The sequence below is a fragment of the Pseudopodoces humilis genome, chromosome 3, assembly GCF_049639895.1.
Source record: "Pseudopodoces humilis isolate 2021_Gansu_Grassland_sample_001 chromosome 3, ASM4963989v1, whole genome shotgun sequence".
In the NCBI taxonomy this organism is placed as follows: Eukaryota; Metazoa; Chordata; class Aves; order Passeriformes; family Paridae; genus Pseudopodoces; species Pseudopodoces humilis.
In genome coordinates, this window is record NC_142202.1 from 6,536,016 (window position 1) to 6,549,952 (window position 13,937).

The 13,937-nt window shown below is 37.2% G+C and overlaps 1 protein-coding gene across 5 annotated transcripts in view; it reads left to right on the plus strand.

The window, feature by feature from the left end:
* The window catches only part of MACROD2 (mono-ADP ribosylhydrolase 2), an 848,220-nt gene that overhangs the window by 249,157 nt on the left and 585,126 nt on the right, over window positions 1-13,937 (plus strand). For all 5 annotated transcript variants that reach the window (XM_088053520.1, XM_088053519.1, XM_088053518.1 and 2 more), the window contains exon 5: window positions 8,412-8,528. In XM_088053520.1, coding sequence (XP_087909646.1) covers window positions 8,412-8,528 — 117 coding nt within the window. The remainder of the gene's footprint in view (window positions 1-8,411; window positions 8,529-13,937) is intronic.

A 13,937-nucleotide genomic window follows, 5' to 3' on the forward strand; every position in this document is an offset into this window, starting at 1 on the left:
AGCCCCCAAACAAAAAACTTCCTTAAGGATTATAGAAAGTTTTTCTATTTTCATTCTGTGCTCTAGGTTAGCAATATGCCTTTACTCAGAATAATCTGTGCTATTAATTTCCTTGTCTGCATTGCACGTAAAATTGGAAGATACAAATTCCAAAGCATATTTGAGTCTGAGACACTTTCAAAATGCTCAGAAAAAACCTCCAAACCAAACCAAAAAATGCCAAGAACACAGATAAAAAGCAAGGCCATAGTCATACAGAAAACACATCTTTGTCATGTTTGTGGTTTTCCAGTGCTGTGAAAGCCCTGGTAATTCCTTTTTCTGACTTTGCCCTCTTCTTTTAACCATTTTCTTTGGCCATCAAGTGACATAGATTGCTGAGACAGATGGACAGTGAATCGTACCAGTTTGTCCATTTCCATGTTCTTTATTGCAACATCAGAACATCAGTAAATAGCTTTTTAAAAATAAAGTCTGATTTTCACTGCCCTATAAGACATGCTTTTTTATCTTATTATCAGATAGTTGTTCCTTTAGCCTTTCTCTGAATTTAGCTTAATGTGTCTGAACAGTGCAGGAGGAAAAAGAGAATGCATAGTTCAACGCACCAGACATAGTTCAACGGTTGGTATGTCAGTAATAGCCCGATGTCTTCAATAGGTTAATAGCCATCGTGGCAAAGAGGGTTTCAGAGAGATTTTGAAGGCAATAATACAGATATTTACTAAAGAATGACGGTCTTGTAATAATAGCACAGTAACATGAATGAAAATCCAGGACAAAGCAGGCATCTTAGCAATGAAATGTAGATAAACCTGTGTTGCCTTTCCAATTTGTGCGGTTTCCAGCTGGAAACAAAGTACTGTGGCTACCCAGGAGGCTGAGGAAAGGATTTTGGAGTGGCAAGACCCATTTCTTCAGGGTGATGCCACCTAAAGCAACTTGCACCTTCTTAATAGTTGTTTTGGGAATCTGGGGGAGCAAGTTGGGAGGAGTGTGAGCCGAGCTTGGTTTAATAGCACAGAGTAGCCAGAATTTCTCCAGACTTATCACTTCCCTCCTCGGTAAACAACAACAAGCAGTTTTTTGTGCTCACTGCCGGGAGGTATTTAGGGCTTAGCTTTCTCCTTTCCATCTGGAAAAGAGTGTGGCATGTCAGGTGTCTCAACACTAGCACAATTAAAAGGAAGTGAATGGCTCCTTCACACATGCCTTAATGTCAGCAGTTTGGACTGGGAAAAACTGGAAAAGCACTATTGGAGCCTTTCCTACTGTTTTTTCTTGCCAAAAGTGTGACATTCAGACAGGTTTATCAGCCCCGTGTTTCTCTGAGCCCTTATGCTGCTTGAGTGGGCTGACAAAAGTGTGAATCCTATTGACATTATAGCTCTCATCTACAAAACTGGAGCAGAGCGCTCAAAGACTAAGAAAGATGACGTTGTGAGATAAAACAAATGCTTTCTTCATTGTTTATTTGTTTATAGAAGGGATTTGCCTTGACAGGACAACTTTGACTTGGCTTTTTGTTTTTATTTTTAATAAGAGTTTCTGGTATCCTGAGATATTTAACCAAAATGAAAAATTTGCCAGAATCTGTAAGTTTCCTGTTGGTTTGTGTTTTGGCAAAGTAGGAATAATTGTCTGTGTGCAATAAATATAGGACACATAAAATTTAACAGATTCATGGGTAAGTGGGCTTTATTTTGAATTGCTGTTGGTTTCTTTATCCATATGTACTTTTTGCCAGTTTATGGAAAGGACATTGATTATGTTAGATGTTTCAGCTGCTTTTGTTATGCTTGACTGTGAGCTGCATCCAGATAAGGACAACCTTCTCTTAACCAGTAGGTTTTAAAATTTAATTCCCAGTACTTTTCACTGTGGCAAGCAATTACTGGCGGTTTGTAATGCTAAATTTATAGGATTTCAGCTAAACAATACTCTAAAATACAAGTTTCCCATGTCCTACTTTACAATAAGGTTTACACCTGCCATTGTAATGAGTAGTTTTGCTCCTTGCAGTGTATACTGGAATAATGGTTTATTATGTTTTATTATTACTTTTTATTAAACTTGCTCTGCAGCATGGTTGGTTGGAGCTGAGAGGATCCCAATTGTAATTCTAGCTGCCAGAAGGCCCCTTGTGCAGCCTCAGAATGTCGATTCTAAAGAAAAGAAGGCACTGTACAGGGAATGTGGAATAATGTCACATTAGGTAATCCGTAACGTAAGCATCAAGACTTGCTGGTCTCATTTTGGTCTTAAATAAGTTGTATGCACCAAGAGTTTCTGAAAGTAAGAATATTTAAGGAACATGAAAGTAGGTTGTGATGAAATGTGAACCTAATCCAGGGAACTAGCCATCTCAAAATAAATGGTTAATCTGTGCGTTTTGTGTTTGAAATGGAGAATTTTAAGCATAAAGCTTAAGATCATGCTTTTAAATGCTGAGATTTTGGCCAGGAAATACTGTATAATTATTAAGTTTTTAAAATTAATTATGTTAGAGGGCTATAAACCAGTGCATTGATTAAAAATCTTCAGTTCATTAAACTTCCCAATGACAGAGGCCATCTCAGTAATAAAAACTACTGTTCCTAGTGGTGGACTGGCATCTGTGTTATAGTCTTTTTAAGATCCCCACCTTTGTTCATTAGACCAGCACCTGTCTCTTGATGGGCAGGATTTATTTCCCCTTGACATTGGTCTCAGAGGTGCAGTTGCAGATTTGGCAGCAGGTGATTCCAATGAACTTTCCAGAGGTACTTCACTGGTTTAGCAGAATGAGGCTGGGTTTTGTTGTGAGTTGGTTCTTTGATTGCTGTGTGGAGGTTCAGTGATGGATTTTTGGAAAGTGGTGGTTTTTGTCCTTTTGTTCATTTTTGTTTGTTTTCCTGCTGGTTTCCACACACATCTTTGTGATGGTCATTTTTGGAAGGTCCACATGCACAATTTGGCCCACATGCACAATTTCCTCTTCCGTCCCCAGGAGTGAAATGACATTATCCTGGTTTTATGCACTTATGGCATTTGCCATGTGAAAGAGCAGTACCACTTCAGAGATATATCAAGCACAGGTGACTTTCTTAAATAAGCAAATCTCATGAATTTTGTACTGAAAACAAGAAATGAAAATCTGGAAAAGCACCAGAGAACAGGAATTACTATGGAAAAAAGACTATATAGATTCTTGAAATGTAACACAATAAATCTGCATATGTTGTTTACATCATAGCTTCACTTTATTCATCCTTGCACACAAGGTCACAAAAGAAATTTGGGCCTTATTATTCCTGGAGGAGTTTGTAATTTTTGCTGTGGTGTTGGATTACCTTACCCTTTCTTTATTACCATCTGCACTGCAAGGCTAGTTTTGCTGAGGTTATTTTTTTTTTTTTAGGCAGCATCCCATGATACCCTTAATTCTGTGTTTCCTGTGCTTTTGCTTCATTTGCAATTTTAAGAGATTTTCTCTAAGAAATAGGTTTGTTCTATATTGTATACCAGTAAATTAGCTAGATTTTTTTACTATATAACTTTAACCCTTTAATTCTGGAGCACAAATGCAATTGCTTTACAATAAATTAATTGAGAAAGTTAGCATCCTTCAGTGTACAGGGAGAAAGATGGTGTCAAAGATTACATATTTTTGTTTAACATGTTATTAATATGCTGTCCTTCTGCATAGGATTTTTATTTTGATACTTGACTTCATCTGTGTATTTTAAGCAATTGTTTTCAGCTGACTTCTTTGTGCAACCAATGCCATTGACTGCAGTAGCTTTGAAAATAGTTTTTCTTCATTAATGGCTTCTGGTGAATTGTTGGGAGAACAAAGTGCTGTCCCTAGTGGCTCCTGAAACTTATGGAAGCATTCAGTGAAATAGCTATTATTTTTCACAAAAAAAAATAAATTAGAGTATTACTTTTAATAGCTTTACACAAGCATGAGCAACTTTAGCTACAGAGATGAATTGAATCTGAAGTTTCTTGAGCTGTTTTTCAGCCCTCAAAATATAGTTCATGTTTGTAGGTCTTCAGAATTGAGAGGCCCCTTCCATGTGCTTGTCCACCCAAGCACTGTGAAACAATAAATACACAAAGCTGGTTTTTCTGGGTTCTCCACACATGAAGGCACTAGGTAACAGGATCACTTTTCAAAAGACAGGTCCACCTGCATGAAGTCTTTGCAGTTATTCAAAAGTCAGTGTTGTGTGCTGTTTCAGAGCATTCATGGGACCTCAGTTTGTTGGGATGGGAGGCAGAAGAGAAAAGGGTGTTTTTCCACCATCCCATGTGGTGGAACACTTGGGATGGTGGGAGAACACCCTCTTAGGTGCAGCCTTCTTTGATGTTGGGTGTTTCACCCAACACCAAAAAGAGGGTGTTTGCTGCCTCACTGGTGGCCCTAGGCAGGACTCAGTGCTCTCAAAAGTCCTTCAGAGCAGCTTGGTTTATAAGCCTGAAACTCATTTCAAGAAGCACGGTACCAATAAGTATCGTTAGAAGCCCTCTCTTTAGTACCTTCAAGTGTTGTGAATTGATCAGTGTGCAGATGGGAGATGGGTTTTCTTTCACTTATGATTGACAGTTTTTCCTGTGGGATTTTCCCACATGTTTCCCATAGCTCTTAAATGGCAAGTCACTTGTGTATGAAAATGTCCCAAAGTATGTCTATGTGATTTCCATAAACCTGGACAGGAAGGCAGCCTGTAGGAAAAAGGCACACTGTGAGGCAGAGTGAGGGCTTTGAAGTAAAATCACATTTTTTTATTGGTTGTAGAAAGCACAATTCCTTATCACTGTCATGTGATGCCATATCAGATTTGACTGGGTTTTTCAGCCAGTTGCACAATGAACAGTGGGATATGGTCTAATGTTTTCCATATGTTTGGAATAATGCAGATGAGCATCGATATAGCAAACTGAAAATTGAAAAAAAGAGATGAAATAGCTGGAACCAATATATCAAGGGTGCTTCATTTTACTTTTAATTTGGCACCATGCCATTATTATCATGTAAATTTCTTCCTCATTACTACAGAATAACAAAATGTCTTTGACCATCATTTTCCCCTCTTGAGGTTCTTGTCATTATCTGTAATTTCCACTAAGTTTCCCTGTTAATAGTGCTTGCCTGTCTGTACACTGACCTTGCTGGTTGGTGCAGACTTCCAGAAAACAGAATATCTCATGTGAATATTTTGTACATGCCTGTTCCATGGTTTTTTTCTTAATTAATGCGGCTAAGACATGTTTTAGCAGACACTGAAGAATCATATTTAGATTTGTTAAGCTGCTCTTCCTTTGCAATTATTTTACTTTGTGTTATGCAGAGTGCTCATATTTGGCAATATATTTCAGTGCTTGGGGTTTACTTTAAGAATTATCAAAGTTCTGAAATGTATATATTATTGTAAACATAGCATATTTCTAGTATGGGTTATTAAGTTATGAAATAAAACATGCATGCACAGACCAGAGCTCTCCTCTATTAATGTATTTAATAAAGTATGGTAGGAAAAAGAGGTTATTATGAAAGTTTTGGGTGGTTTGGTGTTTGGGGTTTGGGTTTGGATTTTGTTGGCAGTGTCCTCCCCCTTCCTGCTCTCCTCTTTCATTCCTCCGTGTCATCAGTCACTGAAGCATATCAAATGCTAATTTCTACTTTTCCATCTAAACCTGTCCAGAGTATTCAATCATTTTCTCTTGTGCCACCTTTATAAGGGAAGTATTCACGTCTACTTGTTCCCTTCTGGCAGATGTCTTCCATTTTCCTTGTCATATGTCAGGAGTGGTTGTGATAGGATTGATTTTTCTCTGTTAAGAATTCAATTTTTTTTCAATTATTCTTTCATCCTTCCTGAGCTTCTTTGCTTATAAAGGCTGGACATAGATGTGTGGTATCAGCTCCAAGAAACTACCGATAGCCCATCTTTATGATCACAGTATTTGCATTAAGAGCATCCTTTGAACATGAGAGGGGTTATAGATGGGGAGCTGGGACCTCCTGTGTGATCACAGCTGCTCTGACACATGGAGTGCTGATATTGGATGTTTTAATCCATCACAGGTTTAGAAGTGGCAACCCTGTGCTTCCACTTCCCTGGCAGAGGCGATGGTTTCCTTCTGCAGGTGCTGTTGTTTGGCTGTGCTCTGAGCTGGACTTGTGCTGAAGTGAGTGGTGTTTGAGAAGAGGTTGGTTTGTGCAGTTGAGAGAGTAGCCGAGCCTTGCACAGACACTGCTCAGAGGAGAGTGCCGAACTGGTGGGGACAGGAAAGATCTCAGCGGTGGAAATGATTGTCAGCCACCAAGTGAATCCTTGTGTGGACTTGAGTCCTTGTCCAGAATTCCTAAGGACTTCTTCCTCTGTAAAGAACCATGGAGAAAGTTTTAGTCCTAAGCATCAGTGCTGTTTTTATGTTAGTGTCTCAGGAAGTACTTAAAGGTTGGTAAAGATTGTGGCAGTGCTTCTTCTAAAAATAAGACCTGAGCTTTCAATGCATACTGGTTTACTTATTCTGCTTGGTTTGGAAAAGCATTTAGTAATTAGGTTACAACAATTACATTGGGTATTATGAGCACAGGATAGATTTCAAACACACTTTCTTCCCTTCAACATTACAAAATATTATTCTTGCATTAGCATCTTGGAGTCTGTTGAGCAGAGATTTTGGATAAGTTGAAAACAAAAGCTCAGCTGAGGTAGAACAAGAAGCCTTGGTGTCTTGGGACAGAGAATGTGCAATGTGCTTACAGCTGGTGTCTTGGTGTCCGTGGTCTTTTCAATACAGGTTTAGAAAATTTCATTGGAAGTGCAGAGTCACATGATTCCATAGTTATCTTTTTCTAATATAAATATTAGAAAAGTACAGAACAACAAAATACAAAAAAAAATATTTGAAAATCAGTGACAATGTGTCCAGGATGGGCATGGAGTATTGCAAGGAACTGCTTGTCCAATTTTGTTGTGTCACCTGAATATGAACTCTGGTATAGAACCCCTCAGAAAAGGACAATCACGTTTTTAACATTTAGCAGAAGACACTTTCATCTGTTCGACGATGTCATCTGCCTCCCCACTTGGGGATTCCTGACTTCAGGAAATACTCAACACCTTATAAAACCAGTTATGGCCTTAGGGTAGAAAGGACTGTCGTTGTTTGTTGTTTCCATTGTGGCTTTGAGGACCATCTCAGGCTGAAGGAGTTTCCCTTTGTGGCAGCGGGCTCTGTGAGGTCGGTGGAAACACAGAGTGCCATGGGTTGCCCAAATGTGAGCCTGTAGAAAGCTGGGCAGCTCCTGCTGTGAGCAGGTGATGTGAGTCTCTTCAAAACCCATCCCCCCTTGGCTTTCCAAACCTCTTCTGGTTTCATTACTTCAAACATGCTGCAGGGCACAGCTATAAGTTTGAACTAGTTAAAGCTGAAATAAAATCTGAAATAAATCTTAAACGATGTTCATACAGACTCTTCCTTTCTTATCTCCATCAGTATTTGTTTAGCCTTTATACTTGAGCTTATTCTACCTTTTGAGTTGTAGTTTATGTGAAGATTTTTTTCTCCTAGTTGAACTCCATAACTGCTGCTGAATTAGGGCTTTACTCTAGTTAATATGTTCATGCATACACTACTTCCTTTATTTTTTCTATCCTTTTTCTCAAACTTTTTGCTATAATTACAGTAAATGATTTCTTGGACTGCATGTTGAGAGGGCAGAATTGCTGTGCCAGCAGCCTTGTTTTGCTGGCTCCTGAGGGTAATAAGATCTATGCACTCTACTAATTTTCTTGCATACTTAGCTGCAATTGCAACCTTTAGTAATTATTTTTTAATTAACTTCAAAATATTGCATGAATAATGCAAAATTTTTAAAAATGGAAAATTAAAAAAGCTCAAAAGTAGGTGTTTTTTATATTTCAAATCAATAAACATTATTTTTTGGATTTTTTTTATGTAAGACATTAGCAGCATGGTGATATTAAATGACCTGCACAGTTGTAGAAGTATCAAGGGTATGTTGTTAAAGAGAGTTGGGCATTTAGATGAAGGTCAAATTTGTTTTCATAATTTGTAGTGAGAATTTCTTAGAGCCTTCAATAAGATCCTTTTCTAATACTGAAACTTTCATTCTACTTTACATTTTCTAGATGTTTGCTTTTCAATTAGCAGAAGTTGGCTAAACATTATGTTTTTGCAAAACTCATAGACTAATTCTGTCAGACGAAAGAAATGGATATATTTAGATACCAACTAATCAGTTGGTCTGGGCTGTGGGTGTAAAGCTGGGCATTAAATGTTTATGACCGTGAGTGAAGGCAAACATAAAAAGTGCCTTTTAATATGTCCCAATAAAAGTGGCTTTCATCAAAAATAAAATTTAAAAAAAAAATTAAAAATTTGTTTTGTAGTGGATGGCTGCATCCACCGAGCTGCCGGGCCCTGTTTAGTGGCTGAGTGTCGCAACCTGAGCGGCTGTGAGACTGGACAGGCCAAAATCACCTGTGGATACGACCTGCCTGCAAAATGTAAGTCAAGCCTTTCTCAGCGTTTTTGTTTCCAGCATGTGTTGCTGGTGTGCATGGTTCATTTCCCTGTAGTCTAATTCAACAGGGTATTCATTTTACAAAATTAGCAGTGGGACTTAATTAAGCATGTTCTGTAGTAATGTCTTCCCCTCAAAGCAATTCAGGCTTTTCTAAACGATTGTTTCACCTATGTTATCCGATGAAAACTTACATGTCTCTAAAATACAAAGCATCTTTCATGTTTTATTTTTGCAAGCTAAAACCTATCCTTTCATATGCATAATAAAGGATTGGAAATGCTTTATGAAATATGAACAAAATATACATTATCATATTTAAGTTCTGCAGAGACAGTTTTTGGAAATGTTGCATATTTGATGTTCTTCATGCAGATTCCTTGATTGTGAATACTTTGAGGGCCCAGGAGATCAAAGTGATGTATTGTGTTTTCAGCTGCTACGTAGTGTCTGATTGGCAATTACTGTAAAGGCATCTGTCACACTTTAGCTTTCGACAGAGGGAGTTTAGCTCAGTGCTGGAATGTTTTTGCACTTTGAAAGTGGAATTGTCAAAAACATTCCTCCTATTTCAAGCAGGAAGATTGTTATTTGACTGTCTTGTGTAGATGTTGAGCTTGTTTTGGAAAACACTAACAAGCTGCCAGCACAATGGTCAGCCAGTCTATTATGTGAGAATATAAAGTAGGAAATTTTAGTAAATCAGGATCTTACAGAATAGTGTATTAAAACATGAAGATACAAATACTGAGAAAGAATTGCAAACCCCATATAACTAGAATTCAAGTTCGCTTTTTTCCTTCTTTTTTTTGGGATATGCAGGCTGCAGCAGGAGCATTAAAAAATATTTAGATCTCTCTTAAATCAAATGCTGGCTGCAGTAGGAGGTATCTTTCTAGGCTCCTGTAGCCCTCAATGTCTTAGGTAGATATGAAAATTGTTTTTCCAGTCATTTTCTTTCTCTATGATGACAATGGGAGCTAACAATGATTTCCTTGAGAGGTAATTTCTATGTGTGAGAAAACTTTGCTATTTTATATTATTATTATTATTATTATTATTATTATTATTATTATTTGTATTTTACCAAGTTTGACCACATGGTAATGGTCATTTATGAAAGGCTAGTTTGACTAGAGGTAAGGGAAATTGTTGAGGAAGATTCAATGTGGTAGTTAGGCTGCATTTGTACATGGCACAAAAATTCACTGGAGTCCCATGAAAGGGATAGGGTTGTTGGGTGACATATCATCATTTACTCTGCTGGGGATGTTTGATGTTTACTTCTTCCCCTTTAACAACAAAGTATCTCTGGAGGGATACAGAAAAGCAGAAAAGTTGCTCATCAGTAGGTGCATAATTCCTCCCATGTGTTTTTATTTCTAGTGATAGAAATTAAATACTAAGTATCAAGGCAACTGATGTGTGTTAGAAAGTGTTTGAGGTGTGTCCTCCCTTTGAATCTCGCAGCAGTTTAAGGGGTTGCTTAAGTTAGGTTGAAAAATGGGATCCTGTTTGAAGGCTATAGGAAAATCTTAGTTCTTCATGTAGGAATAATAACCAAAACAATGAGAAAGCCCATTTTCACTTGAAGTTGGGAATAAAACCTATAACCAGGCATGGGTAAAAGCCAATATTCTTCTTAATCAGTATTCTTAGAAATGGAAATTGCATCAAAGCCACGTCTATTTGTATTTGATTGTGCATCAACATGAGAGGGGGAAAAGTTATCTTTAACAGCAACAGGCACAGGGAGGGAAACATACAATTTACATGCAGAGGCTGAGAATTAAAAACATTTCTTAGCTTTTTTCCTTAAAATGTATTTGTGTTCTTACCAACTGTTGTTTTCTTTTACTTATGCCTTTAAAAGCTTTAGTTTGTAGGCTCATTAAATTGTTGTACCTTTTAAACCATTCATCTGAAAGTGATCAAGCAGTCAAGACTGGTTTCATATTTTAGAGACCTATAAAGCTACTGGATATCTTTTGTCACTCTGTCACTTTGTCTTAATAGTGTGACAGTTTAACTGTGGGAACTATTTTGCATTTGACTTGTGTGAGGAAAGCAGCACTGTGACAGGAGGTCCAGACTCTCCCATCCAGATCCTCTGTGAGGCAAGGTTGTGTGCCAGCAATTTGCTGAAGGTTATGGTTGACTGCTAATTTCCAACTTTCACTAGCAGTTAGCTTTTTATTGATCTGTTTGTGTATAGAAGACCAACTACAATAATCAATTAACACTTTTTTTGAGTAGCTAACTATTTATTCTGTTGTCTCTGTTCTTCTTATGACTGTAGTTGGACAAACAGTTGTAGGAAATGTAAAATGCATTCCTTAGCATGATGAGTTCTTGGGTTTGAGTGGGTTTTTTTTGGTTATTTAAGAGAATTCTAAAATATTACAATTTTATTTCCTACCCCTGGGATTTTCCCATTTCAAGTTCTCGATCATGAAATACTTTGCTTGGAAACAGTTTGCTGAATTCAGCAAAGCTGCTCTGGGACGCAGCAGCCTGTGTGTGCTGTATGATGCAGGACTTGGGCTTCAGCAAGGACTCCATTTTAGAAAGGTTTAGCACTCAAAGATCATGCAGCATATTGCTTTATGTTATAAAGGACTTGGAGGAAGCTGGGATTAAGTTTTGCACTGAAGGGAAGGTATGCTTTGTTAGGAAGGTAGTAGTTGGTAAATAAAAAAACACTGTGGCCATCTCCTTTATGATCTATTGTATTTTTATTGAGTACTTTGCTGTATTTACTTAGGTTAAATAAGAACAGGTCTGACAAATAACTTCTTCACAGTGGAAAAATTGGAAAACAATATCTGACTGAAAAATGTAAAGATTTAGGGTATAGGCTGGCTTTCTGTGATTTGTTCTTAGTGTTTCTGAGTCAGAAATCAGTTTGTGAAATACACAAGTAACAGCAAATGTTCAGGGAGAGAATACACAAAGTAGTTCATAATTTTTCTTAGCTCTTTATTGTAATAATGTGAACAGACCAAGATTAACATGTCTGTGGTCTGGAGATGTTTCTTTATGAACTTTTCAAGATAGACATGCTTTTATGCCAAAAAGTATTCTGTTTGAAAATAGAAGGGAAGTCAAATTGAGTTTTCTAATTACCAGTTAATGTAACATTCAGTACAGTTTTTTACAGAAATCAGTGTAATCACCATCTGCCTCCTATGCTACAAAAGCCTACACAAAGTCCCCCCAAATGCCAACCAAGTTATTTGCTGAATACAAAATTTGGTTGATGTCATCTATTGTTGTTTTTCAGCAAACACCTATGCAGGCACCCAGGTTTGCATACTGCTCTGGGGGGCTGAAAAAGGCAGTGCCTTTTGCTCTAAGATAGTTTCCTTTAATGCTGTCCAGACCAATCATCAATTATTTAACTTTGGTACTTCATATTGTTGTTCCTTTTAAAGAACAGTTCATTCTAAATATTGTACAGCTGATCTTCAAACATTGAGCAGTACTCTGATACTGACATGCTTTAAATAACAGATGAACAGTATCTGTTTAAAGCTCTACAAATGCTTGTTTTCTTTCTCATTTGATTAATAGTCTCAGTTGGCTCTACTGGCAGAAAATGGTCTGGATGTAAATTGTGTTTATGGCTGGAATGAGGGGTCCATAACAGCTTTGTGGATTCTTATCTGCTTGCAGAGGTTCACTATAAAAAAGACGCTGTCAGTAAATGTTAGAAAATAGAGTCCCATCCTGCCTTGTATTTAACAGGCCTAAAAACAATTGAAAACCAGCACAGGTATGTGGTACCCTGACCTAGGCAGGAAAGGACCCCCAAACTAACTTCTTTTTTCTATTGTTGCCAAGCCTAGTAGCAATTTCTTTCTTTTTCTGAAAAATGTCTGACAATGAAACTCCTAAACCTAGGAAAATAAAATCTTACAGCCTCTAATATGGGATAGAACCAACTGTCAGTAAATCTGAAAGGTGGACTTCTGGTGGAGACACCTTGCTAGACAGTTTCTAATACAATGGTTTATGTTCATAATAAATCTATAACATTTAGAATATTTTTTTTTCTGTTTGCTTGACATTTTTAGTACTTTAAGCACTGTCCCTGAGTAAATAGCATATATAGCAAGTCTTCTGCTCCAGGATCAGCCTGGAGTAATAATGTGAATGTGCTCTCAGAGACAGTTCCTGCTGTGAAATAAGTAGTTAGGAGAAGTGCTAGTATTAAACACAGTAGGTGGAATCAGCTTTTAAATTTGTTTAATCAGATTAAAAAGTGGAGATTAAAAAGCAGAGATTAAAAAGTGTGCTTCTGTTATGTAGACATAATTTCCAGTCTTTAAAATATGAATATTTGCAGGGTATTATTTTAAAGTAAGGCTATAAAGATACTGATTTTTAAACCTCTTCTAATTTTCTGGGAGATCAGTTGTAGAGCTGTAATTAAAGGGTTGATTTATGCAGAAATGGAACTCCAGAACTCTACTGCACTACAAGATTGACCAGTTGGAAGAACGGGGCAGAATGCTCAAGAATATTTTTCAGATTTCCAGGATTCCACAAAGAAATTTATGTACTTGTTTTTATGACCTTGTTTATAAAATAATACATAAGTTTTGTTTCAAATGATTCTAAAGTTCTGATATGTGAGGGTTGAAGAGTTGCTTTCCTCTGCATGGTTCTGATGGAGGTTCAGTTTGCTACCTCCATATTTATTCTGGTAAAAGGTAAGTCTGGGAATTGAAAAATATGTCTGGAAATTGGAAAGGAAGGTGTAAAACTGAACAGTATATGGACAAGATTGCTTAGAGAAGACTGACATGGCTACTAACTCTCAATTGGTCAAGATCCTTGATTTTCTCCCACAATTGATACATAATTGACTGAAGCTTGGTGAAATTTCTGTTAAAAAGGTACAGCCTAAGGTGACACAGTCACTGATAGCATATAAACTCATAAAGATTAGGATAATTTTCCAGGAGGGATGCATTTCTACTCTTTGTCTTAGTTGAGTAGCCTTACATTGTTGTCAGCCATGTGCCCAAACTCCTGGGAAGGCAACATATAGCTGGAAAAACTCAGGGATTTCCTGAAGCAGCGCTGAGCTGCAGCAGCTCTTTGCCATCCCTTTAAGTCATTATCATTGCTGAGACATTAAAAACCAATTTGAAAATTAAACAAAGCAAGTTAATACTAATCAAAGGTCCAAGACCAAAGGTCCTTCTTCTTGAGAGATGTTTTTCTTTTTCGGATTCCTTTGGAAAGGGTTTTCTTTATAGTTAACAAAACCACTTACCACATATTTATGTGTTTTTCTTCTGAGTGGTTTCTGGGTTTCAAAGGTTTTTTTTATAAGATCATATTACGTATTTTATGACATTTTGAAAGTAAGTGCAGTTGTGTC